Source organism: Cydia strobilella, chromosome 1 (genome assembly GCF_947568885.1).
Source record: "Cydia strobilella chromosome 1, ilCydStro3.1, whole genome shotgun sequence".
Taxonomy (NCBI): domain Eukaryota; kingdom Metazoa; phylum Arthropoda; class Insecta; order Lepidoptera; family Tortricidae; genus Cydia; species Cydia strobilella.
Window position 1 is genome coordinate 2185199 of NC_086041.1, and position 25583 is coordinate 2210781.

General features: G+C 37.9%; 3 protein-coding genes across 3 annotated transcripts; 1 reads left to right on the top strand and 2 right to left on the bottom strand.

Moving 5' to 3' along the window:
• Nucleotides 1-8599: 8599 nt before the first annotated feature.
• Nucleotides 8600-10540, bottom strand: LOC134743915 (cyclin-H). The gene has a single exon (XM_063677580.1). It carries the CDS (start codon nucleotides 10437-10439, stop codon nucleotides 9462-9464), a length of 978 nt encoding a protein of 325 aa, XP_063533650.1. The 5' UTR covers nucleotides 10440-10540; the 3' UTR covers nucleotides 8600-9461.
• Nucleotides 10541-11279: 739 nt separating this feature from the next.
• LOC134744007 (small ribosomal subunit protein mS26) lies at nucleotides 11280-12532 on the top strand. Its single transcript, XM_063677682.1, has 3 exons — nucleotides 11280-11605; nucleotides 11738-11976; nucleotides 12359-12532. The coding sequence occupies exons 1-3, from the start codon at nucleotides 11377-11379 to the stop codon at nucleotides 12527-12529; spliced, it is 639 nt and encodes a 212-aa protein (XP_063533752.1). The 5' UTR covers nucleotides 11280-11376; the 3' UTR covers nucleotides 12530-12532.
• Nucleotides 12533-12903: 371 nt separating this feature from the next.
• On the bottom strand, nucleotides 12904-25327 carry LOC134744088 (DNA-directed RNA polymerase III subunit RPC4). The gene is made up of 9 exons (XM_063677808.1): nucleotides 25076-25327; nucleotides 24412-24539; nucleotides 22837-22955; nucleotides 21605-21737; nucleotides 20398-20478; nucleotides 17108-17208; nucleotides 14624-14740; nucleotides 14266-14376; nucleotides 12904-13652 (listed from the first exon to the last, which is right to left on the bottom strand). Exons 1-9 carry the CDS (start codon nucleotides 25240-25242, stop codon nucleotides 13494-13496), a joined length of 1116 nt encoding a protein of 371 aa, XP_063533878.1. The 5' UTR covers nucleotides 25243-25327; the 3' UTR covers nucleotides 12904-13493.
• Nucleotides 25328-25583: the final 256 nt, after the last annotated feature.

A 25583-nucleotide genomic window follows, 5' to 3' on the forward strand; every position in this document is an offset into this window, starting at 1 on the left:
GGAGATACAGCCTTATAAAGATTTTTTTGTTTTTTTGTTTGTTTTTTTTTTTTAATATTAATTAAGGGTTTCTTAAAGTGGAACGAACATTTGATTGGTTTTGCGCTACGACGCTCGGCTTAGGAGATACAGCCGTGTAAAGTTCTTTTTTTTCTTATTGTGTTTCATTGTGTTTTTTGTATATTAAAAGTGTTTTTAAAGGGGAACGAAAATTTTATTATTTTTGCGCTACGACGGACGGGTTAGGAGATACAGCCCTATATTTCTTTTTTTGTATATAATATAATATAAAATTCCATAACCAAACTTCAAATTTATATATAAGTAGATATATTTAATATAAAAATTTCAAAATCTAACATAATTTAATAATAGCGTCGTAGCGTAAAATAATAAAATTTTCGTTCAACTTAATTAACATTTAAAAAGAAAAGAAAAAAAAAAGATTTTTTTTTAGAGGGCTGTATCTCCTAAACCGTGCGTTGTAGTGCAAAAATAGTCTAATTTTCGTTCCCCTTTGAGAAACTGCTAAGTAACATACAGAAAACACAATGAAAAACTAAAAATAAAAACAAAGAAAAAATCTTTATAGGGTTGTATCTCCTAAACCGTGCGACGGAGCGCAAAAATAATCAAATTTTCGTTCCACTAAGAAACCCTTAATTAATATATTAAAAAAAAAAAACACAAAAAAATCTTTATAATTCTGTATCTCCTAAACCGTGTGCCGTAGCGCAAAATAATAAACATTTTCGTTCGCCTGCAGTGGACCCTTAATAAACATAAAAAAAAAAAATAGAAAAAAAAACAGAAAAAAATATTTACAGGGCTGTATCTCCTAAACCGTGCGTTGTAGCGCAAAAATAATCAAATTTTCGTTCCCTTAACAGAAGCCCTTAAGTAACATACAAAAAACACAATAAATAACATACATCATATATATACACCATCGTCATAGTTACAATCACATTGTACAGTCAGCTGCAGAGAAAAGATACCACCCCTGTAAAGAAGTTTGTATGCAACGGTGCTAAGCGAATAGTATTGCTGACTGTACATCCTACCTAGTCTTTAATTTACTCGTCTTTAATTTACTGTACTACAAAAATAACTGTAATGCATACAATTACTTTAGTAGACAAACTTAATTTTGCGTACGAGTAAGTGCCATACGTTACTTTTTAGATCTTCTGGCAAGGTCAAAGACCCGACCAAATGTTCAAGCTTATTTTTTTGTCACTATTTAGATACTTAACTTCAACCTGTAAAAATTATAGATTGCCTCACGAACATTTTTGGAGCCCTAAAAAAATCTTAAAAAATATAAGGGTTGATTTAGCCCCGCTACCCTGCAGCCAGACCTCCAGTGCTGAGTTAGGGTATGATAGGAGAAGTATCAGGCAAATTTTTAGCTTGCCTCAAGGACCTACTCCAAAATGTCTACCAGCTCTCGGACCACTAAGTAACTACAAATAATCAGTCCACATAACAAATATTTTGTACTCATTTTGAAGTCATAATTACATTAATTTCACGTAATATCGGCATCTATTTATGTGCACGGTAAACAAACTAATGAATGACAAGAAAAGACAAGCAGCGCTTACGAAGTTGAGCGGGGGGTGGGGCGACCGGGCGAGATACCTATAGGTATAGATAGATACGAATGCTACGATAGGCTCCCGCGTGCCGCGCCGGCACCTTGACGGACCAGCGCGGCGTATGTATGAATTTCGCGCCTTTTTAAATAGATTTGGCTATAACAATGGAAGCTACACACAGAAATTTCTTACTTTTCATAATATGGTTGCATATATTATTTTATAGTATGAAACTTATCTTTATAGACTTTAATTCAATATTGGACCTTACAGGACAAAAAACGCATATTAAAATTTAAGCAGCAATCATATTTTTCTAATTTTTCGGCTTTGTCTATTAACTTAAGAATTTAGAGATATTATTGTGGATTTTTAAAACTTTAATTCAATATCGACAAAATAATAAGCTAATTTTAGTTTGACAAAGAAGCACGTTAATTTTTTTTCTAAAAATGTAACAGTTTAAAGCGTCATACATAATTTAAACGATGAAGCTTAAACTTTGCACTTTAATTCAATATTCAAAAAGCATCAATCAAAATATATAAATACCTAATTTATACCTAACGCTCGTTCTAACTTTTCGTCTTAAATTACACATATGCTTAAAAACATGTCCCCTGCCATATAAGCATCACTTTTCCTTCTTTAGAATTATCATAACTTTAAGGTCAAAAATATGGTCCCACTATCGGTCTATAATGAATGACAAGAAAAGACAAGCAGCGCTTACGAAGTTGAGCGGGGGGTGGGGCGACCGGGCGAGATACCTATAGGTATAGATAGATACGAATGCTACGATAGGCTCCCGCGTGCCGCGCCGGCACCTTGACGGACCAGCGCGGCGTATGTATGAATTTCGCGCCTTTTTAAATAGATTTGGCTATAACAATGGAAGCTACACACAGAAATTTCTTACTTTTCATAATATGGTTGCATATATTATTTTATAGTATGAAACTTATCTTTATAGACTTTAATTCAATATTGGACCTTACAGGACAAAAAACGCATATTAAAATTTAAGCAGCAATCATATTTTTCTAATTTTTCGGCTTTGTCTATTAACTTAAGAATTTAGAGATATTATTGTGGATTTTTAAAACTTTAATTCAATATCGACAAAATAATAAGCTAATTTTAGTTTGACAAAGAAGCACGTTAATTTTTTTTCTAAAAATGTAACAGTTTAAAGCGTCATACATAATTTAAACGATGAAGCTTAAACTTTGCACTTTAATTCAATATTCAAAAAGCATCAATCAAAATATATAAATACCTAATTTATACCTAACGCTCGTTCTAACTTTTCGTCTTAAATTACACATATGCTTAAAAACATGTCCCCTGCCATATAAGCATCACTTTTCCTTCTTTAGAATTATCATAACTTTAAGGTCAAAAATATGGTCCCACTATCGGTCTACTTACATGATACTGTGGGCAGTAGATGATGAGTCGCTCTAAGGCATTTTTTCTGAGCTTTGAAAGCCAAGTACCAGTCAGTCGAATTCCCCCAAAAAATTATGCCATATCGGAGTCTAGAAGATACATATGCATTAAATTATTAAATTATTAAATATTTTGATTTGTGTTTTCTAAGTAGTCACACTACTATATATAAATTAAAAACTGTAATATATGACATCTATTACAGTTTTTTAGGTATGAATGGTTGTTAAAATAGAGCCAAGGGTAAACAGAATTCAATTTGCCTGAAGACCAGCGCTGACTTTAGGGTTAGCATTAAGGATGACTCACGTTAGACCGGGACGTGTCCGGGCCGGAGCTTCCGGCGCTTCGTTTTCTATGGAAGGCATCACGTGATCACCTGTCATGTCATAGAAAAGTAAGCGCCGGAGGCTCCGGTCCGGACACGGCCCGGTCTAACGTGAGTCATCCTTTATGCTGAGGCGGGACCATTTCGTGGTACACTAGGGATATATTTATTGTTGTAAATATACTTTTTTAATACAGTTGCTCAAAAAGTGCTACTTTTCGTGGCTGTTTAGCGTGCGGAAAGTTGGTTTTCGCGAACTAGTGCTTTTTACTTTTCCAATTTTTTTAAATTTTTACTTTTTCTAATTCATGACTACTTATTGATGAGTGTTAATATTAGTTTCCTTTAAACGTCGTAATCAACATAAAAACCTACTGTTAATGTAAGAATACGAAAAATATGCATATTTCATATTTTATTACTTACCTCTTCATCATTATAAGTATATCTATCGCCTACGGCTCGTGACAAGATATCTCGGTACTCGTGAAGTAATGACATACTTTCCGCACTAGCATCGAAATATATTTTTTCTTTGTAATACGTTTTTTTTGTATGAAGTAGTTTACCATGAATAAATGAATTCTATTTTATTAACCGACTTCAATTTTATAGAAGGAGGAGGTTCTGTATTCGGTTTGGGCATTTTTTTTATGTTTTCTGCTCATTTTGTGTCGAGGTTTTTTAAGAAGCTGTTTTCGACTGGGTTTCATACAAGCCTCGCCACTTGTTTCTTTGTCTAGGTCGTAGGTAGGTCAAAGCTACGCGAATATTCTATCCGTTAATTTTATCCCGTGACATAGCTGTCACGGCTGTCATATCAGTATATGTTATCATCCTGCACTAACTCCCTGACAGCTACCGATTAACCAAAGTATGAGTGACCCATTCGATGAATTTTGTTTATGTAACTATATGTGTCGTTTTCAAGCAAAATGTGCCATATTGTCGCTTGCCATAAGGACGCCCTGACAGGTTTTTCGTATAAAGATACAAGCCATTTTCGTCCTTATGGTAAGCGACAATGTGGTACCTTTTGATTGAAAACGTCACAAATAAAAGAACTTTGTAACATTGCTTTCGGTTTTGTCCCAAGACCTCCATGGTTCTAATCGAATGTAAGAATATCAGTTTTAAATGTCCATCTATCGACATACTTTAAAACTAAAAGTGAAGATTTATAAAAATACGTTAAAATGTATTTAAATATGGATAAATGATTTTTTTATTTGCATTAATAATTTTTATATGATTTTGACCCATGTTCTTTCACTGGTATGCGTTAAAATTATAAATAACAAACGAAACAGTCAACGCCCTCTATACGAGAGTTGGCCAAAACTAGTGGCGCCATCTGATCGAGAATCAAATTTTCGTGATTTTCGAGGCACGTTTTTTCCATAGACTGTATCCATCTATTACGGAGTTATATCTATCTTCTTTGGCTCTATAAAATACAAGGAATGTACCTTCACGCTCTTTATACGGTGAACCTATATGTAGTTCGAACATTGGTGATCATTTACTATTTTTGGGTTAACAATTATTAGTTTGGTGTCATTTTCTTTTATTCTTTAGGTTAACAATGTGTGTGTGTATGTGTGTGTGTGTGTGTGTGGTGTTTGGTGTGCTTTATTATTATAGCAAAATGTTAAAAAGTTGGTATATAATCATTTCACATTAAAATGGAGTTCTAATTTTGGTGATCGTTTATTATTTTTGGTGGTAAAAATGACTTTTTTGATGTTAAATTTTACTACATTTGGTGGTCAGTTAAATACCAGCCGAAAAGAAATGCACCAAGTAACTTAATCTACCTGTTAAGCTACTAAAATTTCCACGCGGTAAATCACATAGCTTTACTTAGGTATAAAAACCTACATCTGACCATTGCTTCAATCTCATTTATCCCATCATTAATTGGCCACAATGTATGGCTTGACCATGCGTCACAGCCGCGTATAAAACCCGTATCTCCCGTCGTTACTCCATCACAGTCACCCCATTGCTCCAGTGACGCGGTCGTGCGCCATCTTGAAAAATGTACAAGTTCTGTCTACTGTTGGTGTTGGTGGCGTGTGCCCTGGTGCTGACGGAGGCGCAGCTCACGTTCACGTCGAGCTGGGGAGGCGGGAAGAGGTCCTCCGCGCCGAACCCTTGCAGGAGTGATGATGCTGTAGGACAAATTTATAGAATGATACAGGTAACAATAATCTTTTTATGCCAGAGGTTGTTCTTATAATTATAAGTGAGCAGACTAACTAATATGCGGATCATGTAATATGTTAGTTCTTTTTTTTTACTGAAGTGGCGCTGTATGTAGGTTTTTACAATTTTATTTATTATTTTTCTTCTTTCTTTCTTCTTTAACAATTACTTACGACCGCGCTTAAGTTAGCCTGAGTTGGCTAAAAATGTCAGTCATTAATCATCCAATATATTTCAATAATAATATAATTTTAACTTAATAGTTATTTATATACTTAGTATTAATCATTTTTCACTTTGAATATAAAAACAGCCTAATGGTAATTATTATTATTATTCAGAGCCCACTGTGTCCCACTGCTGGGCAAAGGCCTCCTCCTCTTTTTCCACTCGTCTCTGTTTAGTGCTATATCTGGCCAGCCTCTCAAAAAGGATGTTATAGCCTAATATATAAGTTAATAATTAATAGTTATTTTAATATTAGCCAACGATTTATATCTTAATTAGGTACGTCAGAGGTATTTGTAATTTTTATCGGCGGAATTCACGAAATAGGTAGTAAGAAAAATATTCTATGTTCATGAAAGTGGGACTTGCGGAATGTATGTGCACCTATAATATGGTTTAAATACTTTATCTAAAACATTATATGTTTAAATAAATAAATAGTATAATAACATTGAGGACTTATTTATGATTTTAGATCTATGTTTTTTCGAATTTATCTTTATAAATTGTGACAATAGCCCGCGAGCCAGGCGCAAATTTCGTCAGTCATCGCCTCCCAGGCGAAAACTCGTATAGCGGTTAACGGCTATGTATGATGAACGCTCGTGAACGTCAGCTGCCGCTCCGTTGGTGGGTTGAGGAATGGCAGCCACCGAAACGCGTAACACGGTCTTTCCACCGCGAGAGAACAGGCTGACGATTTGTTTTATTAACAATAGCATTTGTCAGATGATAGTTTAGTTAGTATAGTTTATATCATCTGACAAAGTATCAAACGGGAGGCGATGACAAAAAAATTTTTATAGACTATTTGCTGCCATTCCTCAACCGACCAACGGAGCGGCAACTGATGTTCACGAGGGTTCATCATACATAGCCGTTAACCACTATACGAGTTTTCGCCCGGGAAGCGATTGGTCATGGAAATCTGTTTCTGGCCCGCGGTCTGCAAAACAATACAATTATGTACAATTAAATTAAATTCTAAATTCCATAAAAGCACGATTTAACCCATTCAGCGTTAATCACGACATGTCGTTTTGCCTCTAGGAAGCATTTCCTCTACATACCGAGAAACCCATGTTATCGGCTACGATGTAGCGCTACGGCCGTAGCTCAGTGGTTAATGCGTTAACACAACGCAACACTTCGAGTGCTACGGCGTAGCCCGTAGAGACTTTTTCCCGCAACGAATCCTTAAACGTGACGTAATGATTTCAAAACGGTTTTGATGTCATTTTAATACGACCTTGTAAAACGAAAACGACAAGACGATTGTCAAGGCCGTATCAAAATCTGAACCGGGCCCTGAAACTTTGGCTTAGCAGTAAATGAAGGCTTTGGCTTAGCAGTAAATGAGATAACTCATATTTATCGGCTACCACTTTGCGCTACGAGCTTATTACACTATCCTAATTTAGTGACTAACAAGAGGGACGCCGCTATACGTGAGAAACGATAGGATGTAATCTTATCGCGTCTCACGTATAGCGGCGTCCCTTTTGTTAGTCACTAAATTTAGCAGAGTAATAAGCCTTTAGCATTATAACATGCGTATCAAGGGTTTCCCAAGCAATCCTAGCATGTATTAGGGCCCTATCACACTAGCGATTTGCGAGCGACTTGAAAGCGAGGCGAGCGCGCAGCGAGTTTGCCGCAAGTGCGCAACAAGTTTGCCGCAAGTGCGCGACGAGTTCGCCGCAAGTGCGCAACTTATTTCAAAGAATCCCGTACTTAGTACGCAGCGAAATCGTTGCGCGCTCGCCTCGCTCGCAAATGGGTAATGTGCAAAAATTTTGTTTCGTAAGGACAAAGTGTTGTGATTAGCGCTGGATTGGTTAATTTTGATTCGTGATCTATAGAGAACTTTCACGGGACGCAGGTTTTTTTTCAGGGATCCCTACTGCGGAGACGAGAGAATTATGTTTTGAAATTAAAATTTTTTTTTTTTTCAGGCGGAGGCAGAAAGACTACTCCTCTGTCAGAAGCCCTGAAGCCCTGAAAACACATCTAACAACGACCGCTACCTTAAACCTACTTTAAACCAGTATCTAGGTTAAGTGTTTACACGAGCAGTTAGTCAAACTGTGTAGTTTACGCATGTAATTTTATATCACGTTTATAAATATGATGTAGTTTTCGTTGTGTTTTACTTCAAAACCCATAAATGAGCGTTTTCTAAAAAAATATTGAAAATCTGATTCATTCAAATCTGGCAATTCTTGGGCTCATTCTACTCAGAATCGACAGCATTCTCCATCTTGCCATTAAACAAAGATGTCCCAAAATGTCAATTCCATTACGTTACGTTTTAGTGTAAAAAAATCACTTGTATTTATGTGCGTGACGTTTCGACATTTTTTTTTCATCATTAGTATTGAATATGCTAGTGATTCTGAGTTGTAAGAACCCAAAAACACCAGGATCTGTGAGAATCAGGTTTTCAATATTTATTTTAGAAAACGCCCAAATCCCATGATAACATGCCAATTCGAAAGTGCACCTGACATCAAACCGAATCATATCATGTAGCTGTCAAACGCGCGAGCGTGTCGCTCGCACTAATACATGTACGGATAAGTCAGAGCGAAATGAACCCGCGAATGAAATGATTACAATATTGTTCAAATATCGGTTTGATGTCAAGTGCGTGTTCAAATTGGCCGGACAATTTGTATAGTGTATTCACATTTCACTTTGTCACCGCCCTACGCTGAGACCGCCGCTACCATACATAAGGCGGGGACAAGTTTTTTTTAGTTGGTAATTACAAAAAACAATACTTGGTTTTAAGTGTTTAATTGATAAAATCATTTTTCTTTTGTCATGTTACATACTTAAAATAAAATATAAAAGAATAAGTCAATTCTATTTATATCTAACTCCAGTAAATATAGTAATTCATGTAGGTTCACCTCACTTTAACCCACAGCTTTAACCTGTTTATATGTAGACAATACAAATAATTATGTCGTTGCACGGGTAAAGGTACGTTATGGCGGTTGGTACTCACGCTTTTATTAATGACACTCCAATACTTATGTGGTGCTACATGATGTAAGCGCCGACAGCCATAAGGCACCTTTTCCCATGGAACGTCACAATTATGCTTAAGAATCAGGCTGACCATCATGAATGAACATATTTCTATGTTGTTGAATATTACAGAGCCAACATACAGCTGACAAATAAACCTGCTTTGTCATTTATAACTTAGATTTTGTTTAAGATTACCCGGCAAGCCTGGCCGAATTTCACCTTCCCATACAAACGGACTTTCATTCTCATATTAAAACTATGTGTTGGATTGTAATGAAACTGCACATACAATGACATGAGGTATATCTATGTATGTAATTAGTTTATATAGCTCAGGTATTAAACGAAATAGAGCTAAAACAAGTTTTGTATGAAAAACTTAAATTCGCTGTATTGTTTTACTTTGGTATCTGATGCTACTTAAACTAATTACAGACCTTATCCTATTGTAAGTACAAAGTTTCAGAGCAAACTAGCTAGTCATTCTAAAATGAGAGCGTAACTACGTTTGTATGGAGACCGAACTTGCCAGGGACTCTTAAGACCTTTAAAGATATCTGTTCTGTATTATACAACAGCATACCTAAATAAAATTAGTCTATAATCTAAGAAGCGGAGGGCGAAAGGACTTGTGTCACTCCACTCGTATCTAGGGACATTCTTGTGTGTCCCGTGTACACTAAATCATCTTCATCCAGCGCCTCCCGCATCCGTCTCTTGTATATCTCGCTGTCCGGATTGTTCTCCTCATTCCGACACCTGTCCAGCTTCTTGTCAATGACTCGCACGCGCTCCCGTGCTGGACTCTCCACCATTTTTACCATAGACCTTATTTTACGTACCGCCTCAATAAGGATAGCCAACTTATCTGGACCAGCATCTCTGAAAAGCATGTCTGTAACATAGCTGTCCAAGTTTTCTTGCTCCTTGGAGGCTGCGTGGAGCACTGCTGCTAATGCTATCTGAGATGGCGCATATAATAAGCAAGCGTCAGTCAAAAACACTTTTTCTAAAAATTCGTCAATACCGCTGCGAAGGCGTTCTGGATTAGCAAGGCTGCATCTCGTTTTAATGTCAATCAAGAAGCCTTCCACTGGTCTGAACGGATTATGTATAGTTAAATGATAGTTTAACTGCTGCATCAATAACAGTTCATTGTTTAAGATAATGTCCGATGCTTTATCTCTGTCTCCTTTAATATTAGCCACAAATTGTCCAATAGAAACATTGAATTCTTCAACTTTGCACGATAAATACACGCAAGTGGCCAGGATTTCTTTAGGGTGGTAGTCCATCGCGGAATTGTACAAATAGAAACGTTTGAAGTATTGGAATGCAGTGCCGACAACGCCTTTGGGCATTGGCGGGCTGAATCTTTTGCAGAACTCTTTAAGGTGCAACTCGTACTGTCTAAGAAGCAGTCTTTCTTCATCGGGCGACAGGAACACGTTGTACCGCTGATATTCGTCTACATGGGCGCCGTGCTTTGCGATGAACTCCAAATTGTGCTTCTCCCGCAATTGTGTAAGCTCGTTCTCGTCATTGAACGTCCAAAACTTCCTTTGGGAACTCGTGGAAAACATTTTTATGTTAAATATTTATCTTAAAACTAGTGAAAGGAGTCAATATTTATATTTTAACGGACAACAAGAGAAGCAAAGAAGAAACGCTCTGCTCGTACTTTTTATGAGTGATGTGACAGCTGAGCTGACTGACAAGACAAACTTTTTTAAGTGCGTTCGAATACAACACATTAATAGCCAGATTTACATGCGTGCCAAGCAAGTGCCAAGACTTGGCAAGCGTCAGGGACACAGCTATGCGGTGGAATGAGATAGCAATATCGCTACGTCCCTGACGCTTGCCAAGTCTCGGCACGCATGTAAACTAGGCTTAAAAAAAGTTTAAATCCTTTTAAAACACCAAGTCTTTATTAGTGTCAAAAAAGAAACCGTTGCTGAATAAAGTACCATTCTCATAGCTTTATTGGCCCTAAGGCCTCATACATTTTTTCAACGCGCGTTAATAAAGCGGTTGAATCCGTCTGCACGCTAAATTCGATTTAAAGAACAACGCTCAAAGTCGAAAATCCAACAACACTTGATAAAAAGCGCCACCGCCGTCGTGTAAATAATCAATGTAAATAGACCGGATTCGAGTTTTTTTAACGCGTGTTGATAAAGCGCTCGTGGCGGTGGGTGTCATGGGTGTGGCCTGTAAATACACATGTATCCATTTGTCATTCAAATTTCAAACGCTTTTCTAACGTGCGTTGTAAAAGCGCTCGTGCGTATGAGGGCTAAACAAGTGAACAAGCTTGATTGATCATTTCGGAGGTTCCGTAAATTGTATAATATTTCAAGAGGGTTCCGTCAAACAAACAGGGTTAAGTTAGCTTATCTGTGTATCCCCCATGAACTGTCAAAGGTGTCAAATGTACAAGAATTTAGGTTATGTTATGAGATTGTTTTAGTGAAATAGAAAAGAAACATAAAATATTCCATCACCAACAGATTCAAAATGCTTCCCCACAATTCTCTTTTAAAACGCACAATTCCTATAGTGGTTCAATGCGCAGGCGCCCACCGAAAACCCCGCTGGCTTCCTGTCGCAAAAAGCAAAATTTACCGAATCCCAAAGCGCCCAGAGATATCAGAGGAGGAACGTATAGAGTTGCTACGAATCAACAACAATTATCACACACAAATGCGGGCGATACGGCGCTTTTATCACGAAGAAATGATTAAAGGTATATAAAAATGGTTATAGGTTAGTCTTAAGTATATTGTACGTCCGTGATGGACAAACTGTTGCTTCCTAAATGTATTATTGCCAACATCTCTGTACACAGTTATTCAATAAATATTATCTTATCTTAAAGAGAAATCTACATTGGAGAGTGCTAGTTCAGAGATGTCAATCAAAGTGGAGGCCGAGGAATGGGAGCGGTTCATCAAGGTGAACGAGGAGTGGAACGCGAAGGTGGCCGCGGAGCGCGAGGAGCGCCGCAAGCAGCAGCTGGCGGAGCGGGAAGAACACATCCTCTTGCGGATGCAGAAAAAAGACGACTTTATGAGGCAACGCATTGAAAAGGCTTCACAGGAGATTAGAAAACAAAAGGTAAATCATCACTACATAGTATAAAACAGTCGCTTCCTGCTGTCTGGATGGATGTCTGTCCCTATGTCATCTTTAAAACTACGCCATGTATTTTGATGCGGTTTTTTTTAATAGATAGTGATTCAAGAGGAAGGTTTATATGTATAATACATCAGCATTGCACCCGTGCGAAGCCGGGTCGGATCGCTAGTTCAGGATATTATTAAATACTAACTTTAACAGAAAAATTATAAATTCTTTCCCAACTTTCACTCCTAGTCAGGAAAACAATGATTTGTCAGTACAGATCCAAAAAAAAGTTTTGTGCTGTAGGCATATCTACTTATGCAGACTTTGGATGTGCAAATTCACCTTATCAGTTATCACCTATCATCTTTTCCAGGAATTAAGTGCCACATTCATCACCCCAGAGACCCTGGACGAGGCCATCGAGAGAGCCCTGGCCAACCCTGTTGACTACAACTTTGCCATCGACCTGCAGGGCAACCAGATACCCGGCAGAGAAACACTAGCAACTCCCACGGAAAAAGCAAAAGCTGCTAGTACATCATAATAATTATCTTATGTCTATTAGTTGTTCAGTCCTGAGGGCCTTCCGCGAACCACGTCCGTGTTGCTTCCCTGTCACACTTATGTACGTATTTACAAGTGCAACAGAGAGGCAACACTCTGATTATGTTCCAAAGTCAAACGACTACTGATGGTGGAAAGTTGAAAGAGACGGAGACTTCAACAAAAATGTGCATAATTTATGGAAAGTTTTTAGTCGCAAGTGCTTATGTTATTAACACTAATGCTCCAATAATAATGTAAGCACCACACTACCCCGCATGCATTTTAACTATGTTCTGAGACAAATCTGACATAAAATAGTTGTCTGGCAAACATTAGGTTAACAGTTAATAAATAAAATATGTAAATAATAACTTAACATTTCTTTTATTCACATACAAAAGTATCACTTATAACGACACATAGTGCCAGTTGCATCATCCGCACTTGACAGACTGATCAACGTCACCCGGCGCGCCGCGGCGGTTTACTATTAAACTTTCCATACAATAAAACTTTGCGAAATCTTTAACGATGACAAACAGTTAAGTGCAACTGATCCTTATTTATGTATATTTACATACTGCTAAACTCACTGTTTAACAGTTATATATAGGAATTGTGTATTCCCATAAAATGGACTCAAGTGACAAAAATTTGTCTTGCTGCATTTTTTTAATAGTCAATGTAAACCAGCCATCCCGCAAAAAATAACATCTTAAAAATTAGACAGTGTTTTCATAAATAGAATGACTTGGCAATCGCACATGGCAGTTTTCGCAATCACATTTACATATTATATGTATACTATTTAGTATTTATAATATACTTATAAGAGTTATTATGTAAGTATATCTATAAGTACCTTATGCGTCCTATAATTGCCTTATGCGTTTGCCAGGACATTATATTTATACAGTTTGTGAATCTTTTAGCCACCTTATATGTAATGCCTTTTGATTTGACTACACAAGCATATCTTGGAACATGGCTTCCCAATCAGGCGTGAGGTTGAGTTTGTGTTGTAGGGGTCCCAGAGAGATCATGTTCGCGGTGCGCGAGGAGTCATCTGCGGCCACGGAGACTGCTTCTTGGTAGAAGGCTGCCTTTGTGCCGGTGCTGACCTGCAATGGATAAAATCATCTTCTGAAGTACAATAGAATAATATAATTTCTTAATGATATTATGATGATGAATTTCTAAGATTAGAAATCATTTGCAGCCACACATATTATAACGTACGCAGATTTAAGAACCGGCCACACCAATGTGTATACGCCATACCTTGGATGCTTAAATGGTGCATTAAGTTTTTAAAGATAAACAAATTGGTGTGTTGGAACACTTGGTTGAAACGAAGTTAAGAAAGAGTGGTGACGTGTTCATGTTCAGTTATAGCATGAATCTTCTCAAATGATTTTTACGTCTAATACCCTGATCTGTTAAACAAAAGCCATTCTTTCTTTTGTGCGAGCGGTCGGCCATTGTGTCTGAGCGCGTGCGACGGCGCGTGCCATTGTGGCACACAATGGCTTTTGTTTAACAGGTTAGGGTCTTAGACGTAAAAATCATTTGAGAAGAATCATACTATATGTTCATGGATGGTCTTCGTGTCCGTCATCCTTATTCTCATTCTCTTTCTTAATCGTATTGGTTGTGACTGCAAAATCTTTTTTTTCGCCCATCCGCCAACCATCCGATAAGGAGCTTCGCTCCAAAATTCTTCATATAACTGACCTCAAAAATGGTGTCACCCAGTGCGAGTGTGACGCGGCCGGACGCGTGCACTCGAAGCTTGCCGATGCGGCCCTCCTCCAGGTCACTCAGGCGACATCTGCCGTCGGTAGGCTGAAAAATCAGGACACGTTAAAATTAACACTTATATATGTCTGATCATGATGATGACGATATTTATGTAAAGGAACATAACTACATTACCTACTAATAGTTTATTTACATAATTTGGAGCGTCATCACATAGGGGAGGGGGAGGTAGGGTGTAAGTGGTGTAACTGTACCTGCCCTACGTGATTGATGGCCCTTTCAATCCAAATGGCAAAATATTTATATGTATGAAGACCGTAAATGAACTCACCGGTACTTCCTCCTTGTTGTCCCCCGCCCCCGCGCCCGCGCCCGCCCCCGCCCCCGCCCCCGACGTGCCGGGCTCCGGCTCGCCGCCGCCGCCGCGCCCCGGCAGACAATCTGGCAACTGTTATCAAATTTATATTTATTACAAAAAGTTTAATTAACAGTATTTAATTCCTAGATGATATTTTTCATAAGTAATTAATATAATTTTGATATACCGCTATTATAAGGCTTGTTAATGTTCCAAAGTTAGTACGTAAGTAAACTTATTAATACTTAGCTTAAGAAAATGTTTGCAACACCCTTCTGGGGTCCATGTGATACTTATATACTCTGTATTTTTTTGTAACAACTTTTTACCATGGTGCAATAAACGATATTATGATTATGATTATGACCATATAATGGAACATAAATAGTACATTGTGCAATATGGGGCGTAAGATAAATATTGCAAACGAGAGTATAGTTATTTTATTTTTTATTTTATTTTTTATTCATTACATTTCACAGCATAACAGTGATCCAAAGCACTGTGAAACCAATAGACATTTCATACACATAGTACACAAATCTAAATTAACATATAACAGAAGAAGGCCGTTCATTCCTCGTCTCGCAGAACCTCAAGCATTCATAACACACGTCCAACCATCCACTCGCAAACACATCACAGTTTGGTGCTGATTCGAGGAGCGAGTTTAGCAGGTGCAAGGCTTGAACAAGCGGTGATTTACGGCGGGACACAGTTCGTACTGGTGGCAGCGCTAACAAATGGCGACAACGCGGTCGAAACAGAACTCTAGTCGGTGAGGGAACATATAGACGCAGCAACTGAGCTACTAGTTCGGGGCAGTCAGAATCCCCACGTAAAATTCTACTGGCTAAAGTACATAGTCTGTAATTTCGCCTCACCTCAAGTGAGTTAAAACCTAATGTACCCTGCAAAAAATTTGTAGGGTATAAAAATGGGTAATATCCGTACATTTTTTTGTAGAGGGAGCGTAGAAACGCCTTTTGCACTCGCTCTAGCAGCAGGATATAGGTTGTTTCATAGGGGTTCCAAACAACACAAGCCGCTTCAAGCTTGCTTCTGACAAGAGCGGTGTAAAGGAGTTTTATTGACCTGGCATCTATGAAATCCCTAGTCATCCGAGTAACGAACCCTAGTCTCTTGTAACAGGTACGAGCCAGCGTATACATATGCTCATGGAAGTTAAGGTTCGCATCCAGAATAACTCCTAAATCCCGAATAGTATTGACTCTAGCTATTGATTCGGAATCTAGAAGATATTTATTATATAGCGGATTGCGGGCCCTACTAAATGTCATAAGTGCACATTTTGCAGCATTAAATAGAAGTCCGTTATCGAGACTCCACTGATATACTCGGTCAATATCATCTTGCAGTGACATACATACATACATAGTTAAATCGTTACGGCTTGCCGGACTCGAGTTCGCAATATTATTACGCCCCGAGTTACACACAATGTTTTTCATCACACTTGCGATACAAAAATGAAGTATAAAGACAATAAAACTGTTAATTATAATACTAGAAACTCCCTAGGGAAAACGCTTTTTCTATAGTTCCCGCTAAGCCTGCGTGCAATTCCACATTTACTGAGCGAGTGTGATGAAATATAATAAGTGCGAGTCGGACTCGCCTACCGAGGGTTCCGTACTTTTTAGTATTTGTTGTTATAGCGGCAACAGAAATACATCATCTGTGGAAAATTTCAACTGTCTAGCTATCATCACAGTTCATGAGATACAGCCTGGTGACAAACCGACGGACAGCGGAGTCTCAGTAATAAGGTCCCGTTTTTACCCTTTGGGTACGGAACCCTAAAAACCAAGTAGGTACAGGGGCGTTAGCTAGAGGATATGGCGCCCGGGGCAGTCACCAAATTTGCGCCCCCTGACGACTGACAAGTTTCCCTGCTGTTGCCTTTTACCCATTTTAGCGCCCCCCTTGGATGGCGCCCGGGGCACTTGCCCCCTCTGCCCCCCCCCCCCTAGTTACGCCACTGAGTAGGTATAGTTAAATAAATAAATATTACAGGACATTCTTACACAAATTGACTAAGTCCCACGGTAAGCCCAAGGAGGCTTGTGTTACGGGTACTCAGACAACGATATATATAATATATTAATACTTAAATACATAGAAAACACCCATGACTCAGGAACAAATATCTGTGCTCATCACACAAATATATGTCCTTACCGGGATTCGAACCCGGGACGATCGGCTTCACAGGCAGGGTCACTACCCACTAGGCCAGACCGGTCGTCAAATATTTTATCTACATAGTCTGACTTTCTTGAGAATCAAGTCTAAAGTCGTGTTAAATGAATGTACCTACCAACTATATTTAAGATCTACTTCTTCGTATTGTTATTACTTAATTAAGGTTTAAGAAATGTAAGATTTCTAGTTATGGCAATAAACTTTTTTTATCTTTTTATCTTATCTAAATACCTGTAGCAGTATGAGCGTGGGTTGGTCATTCTTGAGCAGGTTGACCACGTCGTTTTCTTCAAACACTTCCTTCTTTAGGATGGGAGCTGGCACTGTCGCTACTGAAAATGCGTTATTGTTATGACTCAAATACATTATTATTATGAGACTCAAACTTGGACTGAACTGGGTTGATTAGAAGCCCCCTTTATTCGCTACGCTAGTATAAAAAAAAGAAATTATGGCTATAGTAACGCAACAGCGTTTTCTAAAATAAATATTAAAAACCTGAGTTTTGAATTATTCACGGTTAGTTTCACTAGACTTATATTGATGCATGTAACTGCGTCGAAATATCGGGAGCTCATATACAAAAGGTAATCACGGTCTATATCCCGGTCAATATAAGTCTATTAAAACCTTGATTCTCTCAAATCTGGACGTTCTTGGGCTCATTCTACTTAGAATCTACAGCATTCTCCATCCTGCCATTAAAAAACGATGTCCCAAAATGTCCATTCCATTATGTCACGTTTTAGTGTAAAAAAAAGTTTCACTTGTATGTGATGTGCGTGACGTAGTGGAATGTATAAATTTCATACAAATTTTTGGGACATTCTTAGGGTTCCGTACCCAAAGGGTAAAAACGGGACCCTATTGCTAAGACTCCGCTGTCCGTCTGTCTGTCTGTCACCAGACTGTATCTCATGAACCGTGATAGCTAGACAGTTGAAGTTTTCACAGATGATGTATTTCTGTTGCCGCTATAAAAACGAATACTAAAAAGTACGGAATCCTAGGTGCGCGAGTCCGACTCGCACTTGGCCGGTTCTTTTTTATCATCAGGATTGAATATGCTAGTGATTTTGAGTTGAACGAACCCAAAAACAGCAGTATCTGTGAGAATCAACCTTCAAAATTTATTTTAGAAAACGCCCAACATTTACCGTTGTACTGTACCGCATCAAGAACGGATGAAGGATGATACATAGTTTGCTCAACATTTCCTTCCGTGATATTGCTTGGCTTGAAACAACAGTATTTGGTACAGGATCTCTGTTCTTTCAAACCAGTAAATGTTTTTTATGGTAAGCAATGCAGGGCTCGGACCGGTTTTTTTTAAACCCCGAAATATTTTGAATTAATTTATGCTCTACGTAGGACTGAAACATGTATTTAGGTAACAAGATCGTATTATTAGATTGTCCCATTAAAAATTAAATAATAAACCAAAGAACGTAATAATACCGATATTTTTTTGTATGAAGAAAAAACCGGTTCCGAGCCTTGGTTTATGGTACCTACGGTAGATAGGTACACCGATAGATACCCAGATACAGTCAACCAATTTGATTCCTAGGCCACCTTGTCGCTTTAACTGCTAGATACATAAACATGACATATAGGGTGGGCCAGTGATAAATTATCACGTTATCTTTTCGTCTCGACGTCGCTGTCGTATAAGATAAACAAATTAATTAATTATGACATGGTTCTATAGTGGCATAGAAATCAAAATTGCTGGACTGTAGGTACGTTTAATCTGTAAAAATAACATCAGCACGAGGTAGAAATTCCGGCACAGCGGTAAATTTAATAACGCCGTAAAAAGTAAGCAACATATAATCTAAAGACAGGTTCCGAATACACAATATAATGCATCGAAGGCCCCTATTATCATGATTATAATTTATTTAATCAATCGATCATTTATTCTGCATCTGTTATAGCCGTTCCTGTCAGCCGACGCCATGTTGGGTCCGGCCCTCATAGGAACTGCAACGTTACGACCTACCGTCTGAGACAGGCAAATGCGCAAACCGGATGGAGTGATAGAGCGCCCATAATATTACGATGCTCATTGTTTACATTAAATGTTCAGTGTTCCATAGAGTAACTTATACTAGAGCGATACTGTCATAGTAAATTTTGTAACCCCAGTAAATTCACTGCCATCTGTCGACACACTTTAAAACTAAAAATAAATATTTATAAAAATACGATAAAATGTATTTAAATATGGATAAATGATTTTTTTTATTTGCATTAATTATTTTTATGATTTTGACCCATGTTCTTACACTGATATGCGTTAAAATTATAAATAACAAACGAAACCGTCAACGCCCTCTATACGAGTGTAGGCCAAAACTAGTGGCGCCCTCTGATCGAGAATCAAATTTTCGTGATTTTCGAGGCACGTTTTTTCCTTAGACTGTATCCATCTATTACGGAGTTATATCTATCTTTGAGTGTTCTTACTGACGTTCATGTCGCAAGACATCACTACGTAGTATAAAACAAAGTCGCTTTCAGCTGTCTGTCCGTCTGTCCTTATGTATGCTTAGATCTTTAAAACTACGCAACGGATTTTGATACGGTTTTTTTTTATAGATATAGTGATTCAAGTGGAAGGTTTATATGTATAATTTGTTAAGGTTTTGTGTAAATTAACTGAACTACCCGTGCGAAGCAGGGGCGGGCAAATTCAAATTCTAACAAAATAAACCACCATGGGGGATCCCTTTGTTTGACATAATTATTGAAAGTCATAATGTAATGATTGTCATATTATCATTAGTTATAATTCTGAAACCGGTAACTTTTCAGGATTTTCCTAAGGTTATCCTATAGATAGGTTAGGTTAGGTTAGGTTTGTTTTATGTCTAACGGTACCCGTGGGCGGCATGCTCGGGGACGTCTGCCGCCTACACGAGGGTCCCGGGGATGGTTAGTACGTCAAATAAGGGCGTACTCCAAGCGGAAGAGGAGTACTTCCTCCGAGGATGAGTCCGCAGTTCGGACAGCGGCTGGCGGGGTTTCGGAAGCGTGATCTCGGTCGTTCCCCGTGCCCCGCCTTATAGCCTTGAGGCGGCCAATAGAGGGGTTTTTAGTGGGTACACCTGGGGCCTCATTAGCCCACAACAGGGAGTCCCACAGGTCCCAGGGAGGCCCGTCCCCGCGCCGGGTGGTATGCGTAAATCATTTTCCCCTCTTAAAAAAAAAGGTTTGTTTTATGGCAACCCTGAAATGTTACGCGTTTCTGAGAAATACCAAATTATGACTAACGAAAATGCGGACAAACAATACATTATGATTTAAAACTATATGGGAAACAATACCTAAGTTTTTTTTTTTTAGGAAATCGGCGTGTCATGAAATTACAGATGTCTTAGCGGCATTGTGTCCCTGTATTCCATGGTTCTCATAAGTAAATCTAATGAACAATTTTTTTTTCACTAAAGTTTTTCCTTCCAGTGTACGCATCTGCCGTACTATCTCAGTCCGGCGGCCTAAACTGGGGCTCTTACTGGTGCACGGGGCGTCCTCGCCGGGCTCCGCCTTCACGACCACCTCCTGTTTTACCTGCACCGGCTTTGGGCGGTCCCATGCTATAAATATGGACAAGTAGGTTTAGATCGACCGTAAGTAGCACTAACTAATCTGTGAAAGCTAATGTGTTTGGGGTTCTTGAGACAAAGTTTTATAAATAAATCAATTAGGCTACAGAAGAATAAATCTTATATTTAATTGGCATAGGTAGTAGGTACTAGGATTACTAGATATATTACTAACAGCTTTAGATTTTTTAACAGAAAGTATTAATTTAGATCTTATTGGCAGGGGGATGAAACCAGTTATTACTACTATTGATAATATACAGTTGTGTGCAATAAAATATCAGTCAATAGGGAAATGAAAATTAGGGGAAAACTATAACTTTAGATCAATTATATTGAATCTTTTCTTATAATTCTTCTGCATTACTTAACATTGTTTCAAAATTAACTGTAACCTTTACTTAAATAATATTGGAAGTATATAAAAAAATATCATGAAAATCAGCTTTTCTACTACCTCGCGGAAATTCTTATAAAAACGAAACTTACGAAAAAAATACAATTGTGTACTATAATTGTAATTTAGTATCTTGTCTATTATTTCCAATCAAAGCTTTACATCTAAACCCATGTCAAGTACTGTTACCAACCCTTTTTTATTGAAATTAAGTCATGTTAATGTAAATTCAAGTTAGACTTAATTTATATACATAGTATTATAACTGATGTAACACTTAAAACTGATGAAATGATTTTAAATGACTATCACTACACCTTATAAAACAAAGTCACCCGCCGCGTTCGTCTGTCTGTATGTATGTTCGCGATAAACTCATAAACGACTGAACGGATTTTCATGCGGTTTTCACCTATCAATAGAGATTCTTGAGGAAGGTTTAGGTTTATAAACCGGTTCACATTTGTCTGTCGTGTCGTGTTGTGTTGTGTCGTGCGCGAAGCATATCGGTTTCATAAATTTAATATGGTTGCGTTCACATTTGTCTGATGCTCGCTGCGTCAGCCAAATGAGCACGCAATCATATTAAATGTATGAAACCGATATGCGTCAGGACACAACACAACACGAGACGACAGACAAATGTGAACCGGGCTTAATTTGTTAAGATTCAACCCATGCGAAGCCAGGGCATGTCCCTAGCTTCTTTATAATCCTTACCTCCGGCATCCATGGGCAGTTTGATTGGACCGTCTTTTTCTGACACCTGTTTGAAGTCCTCGTATTCCTCATCCTCGGGGCTGTCCTGGCCCATGACTCTTCTTATTTTCTGGTCTTCCAGGTCTTTGTCAACCTGAAGGGTTTCTTGGTTAGGACATTATATAGGATTTTTACTTTTTACCATACTGTTTGATAATAATATTGTTCTAATATCCAGCTGGAAAACAATGAATGGAGAAAGCGAAGCAGAGAGATGATTGGATAAAATTGGAGGAGGCCTACACCCAAAGAGGGATCCATATAGAAGATAGCTTAAATTACAAATACAAAAACCATATAAAACTTCTTATGGTATAAAGGACTATAATAATAATAATAATTGTTCTAATAAAGAAAAACCGGCCAAGTATTGTACCTAATAAACGGAAAGAAATATACCTACCTATTGCTTCATGACAAAAAAATATGATTAATTCTAGAGATGCGCCGAATGCCGAATATGGACTTTGCCGAATACGAATATTCGGTTTGGTATGAGCCGAACCGAATATTCAGTTGGGCTAAAACTGCCTAAAACGCTGAAACCAAGTTCATTAAGGTCCGCGGTATGCACTCATAACGTGTTTTTGACCCTTCTCCTCCTGGCCAACCGGGAAAGTTTATGAAAAGAGTCGGAGACGTCTCAATACCTGATCGTGAAGTGCATCCGTGTGCTAACTAGCGGACACCCTTAAAAAAAATGTTTATTCAGTCAATATTCGGCAGTTCGAACCAAACTACTCGGCCCAATACAAACATTGAAAAATATGCCAAATATTCGGCGCATCTCTAATTCATAATAAAGTATAGTATGAGTTATTTTATATATTTTTTTCGTGCTCGGGCCTAATCTGTCAAGCAAAAGGTATTGTTTCCTTTATGCAGTGGATACACTGCTGACTAATAAGTAACGGAAACAAGCCCCATTTGAAAAGCAAATTTACCATTACATTTATATGGTTTAAATTCATAAAACAGCCCATTCGGAGATAACACGTTTTGTTATATGTCACATAAATTTGAACCTTAATACTATCACGATAGTTGCTTTTTAAACGACATGGCTGGCTTTGGCACGTGCTGAAGACCGCTCTTAAAAGAAACAAAGGCTTTTTTTTAATAGAATAGGGCCCCAGCCCGAAAAAATCATCTGAGAAAATTCATATTATACTAAAGCTTGCAATGATACGTACTTTGACAAAATCTCTGACTCTAATGGTAGGTTTCTGAAGAGTAGCAGCTGGTGCACCTCCACTATCCCGGTTGCCGTAAGACCCGAAGCGCCCGGACTGCCTCTCCACTGCCCCCAGTCCTGGTCACATTTAAAACAGTTTTGTTTAAACATACTCAACAAATGGTCTTTTTTTTACTGTGACAATAAATGACTTTTTAATTAACTATTTTTTTTTTTTTTAATCTGGTTTTTATGGAGGCTTTGGACACTCTAGGTGAACATGTCAGCCTCATGGGTGCTATCATAGTTCCCTACTCAAGGGAGAGGTCAATAAAGTGGTAAACACTGATTGCTTTGTCCGATATAGGCTCTGCCAACCAACAATTGATCTGTCCATTGTGCATGGAGCCCAGACTACCAAAAATTCTTTTTCTCAAGTCCGAATTCCGGACGCATTCCAACAACACGTGAGACAAGTCATCAGTCCTCTGATAGTCCGCACACAGTGGCGACGATTTAACTCCCATCATGCACAGAAATTTGTTTGTAGGGATGTGTCCGGACCGGACTCGGAAAGCTGAGACTAACACTTTTCTAGAGAGGTTGGCAGAATCAAACCAGGGTATCCACAAGGGTCTATCTTGAATTGTTCTGTACCAGATTCCAACACCCCTTGATAAAGCTTGTTCTCCAAAATGGTATTCCCATTTCTGTAAACATCTTTTTTTAATTCTGGGAATTACTTCACTTGAATATGGTATAGAATCGAGTACAGAGCCATCCATTACAGCGGTTTTAGCAAGCTTATCTACTGCCTCGTTTCCTACTAACCCTACGTGGGAAGGAATCCACTGTATTTTAACAACTCTATCTTTACAAATAAACTCATGAATCAACTGTAGAGCTTCATATGCAACAGGCATGCCTCTTTGTCCATAAACACAACGATTAAGGTGTTGAAGTGCACTCTTTGAGTCAGATAGTATTACAACTGGAGCACTATTAGCTTAACTAAAAAAAAAGTTTAAATTATGCTATCTATTCATATGGAATTAAACAGAATTAACAATTTGTAATTTAAGTGACACAAAAATTATTATAATAACTGTAACATATTTTAATGTATTGCTAATTTAGGAGACTTTGTAGATTTGTTAGTTCCCATGATGATTAATTAATTAAGATTTAATATATTGTGTCCTCACAGGATGTCATGGACTGACTTACTGGATTGATGTAACACCTTAAATATAAAATGTATGTACATGACTTTACAATCAATAAATGAAATGAAATATTATATGCTTTTAATAATCCTTTGAACACCATAATGGCTTCCGTGCACAGTGCATCATCGTGAACCCTGTTGGAATGGAATGCACAAGTAATTGTATGTGCTAGTTAACTCTCTCTTTTTAACTGGAACTGGGCTGAATGAACGCGACACGTGATCATCAGCCCGCCTGCCTCCGGCCGGGTGTCCCTACACTACATCTACATCTACTTAAGATATTTGGTTAAGAACAATATGCATTGGTACTCAGGCGTACCACCTGTTCCTTTACATGCTATATCTAGGTAAATAAGGTAATACCTTCAGAGAATACACCAGAAGATTTGATGACATTTGGTCCATTTTTTATGTTCCTGTTTTTATCATTTTTACGGTCCCTCTTGCCTTTGTCGTCTCTTTTGTGGTCTCTAGCTGCGTTTAAATTCGGTCTGTAAGCATTTCAAACTAGATTACACACAGTTTCGCAAACAAGAAATAGCAGTAGTAAAAGAAATGGTTTACTAATGTATTGCCAAAAATCGTTTCCCAAAGTATTCTTCTGAATATGTCGCCTTGAAGAAGTCGTCATGTATGGGTTTAATATAAAAATGATTAATAAAAATAATGTCAAACAAAACAGCAAAATTACTTCCCAAACTATTTTACGCAAATTATCATTTGGCAAAATTTCATTTCGCAAATTTTCATAACCCAACCTTGTACGTGATTTTCATTTCCCAACTATGGGGTTGCGAAATGAAATGGTTGCGAAATAAAAACTTGGTAAAATTTCATTTGGGAAATGAAACTGATGCCATAAGTTTGTTGGGAAGTGAAATTTGGCGAAAAATATTTTGGCTAAACGGCGGTATCCCAAAAGAAATAGCGTACTGTGCATACAGTACTCATTACTAACATATATACAAGTCTGCAACTTACGGAGACTTGAACGCGTGTTATTTATTAAATCAATAACCACACTTACCCCTTGTTTTTGTTCCTAGCCACGTTTAAATTCGGTGTAAACACTTTTTTGTTAGGTTTTACTCCGCCCAAGGTAAGATCTCGGGTTGGTTTTAACGAAGCCAGCCTCTGCTGTGGATCTGGAGCCAAGCCGTTTGATGTGGAAGACTTTTCCCCATTGTTAGACATTTTTGTAATTAAATAAATTAAAAGTAAATATTTTTTAATCCAGCATGCACTAATGCCACTAATGTTTAGTAACTGTATAGTGTATACACACTGTATATAGCTGTCAGCCTGTCACTGTCATTTACGAAGCTCACCGAGCTGTCAAGTCAAAGAATGCATTCAAAATTTAGTCGTACCTATAAGAAGAAAGTATATTTTTATATTATTACTTAGCCTGAGACTTTATTAAAATATCCCCTTAATGCGCATTAAGTTAAACGAAATTATTATAATATAAGGCTCCATTAGCACGAGAGCTTAAAAAGCGTTGCGTGTGTGACGCACCGATAAGTAAGAGCGAG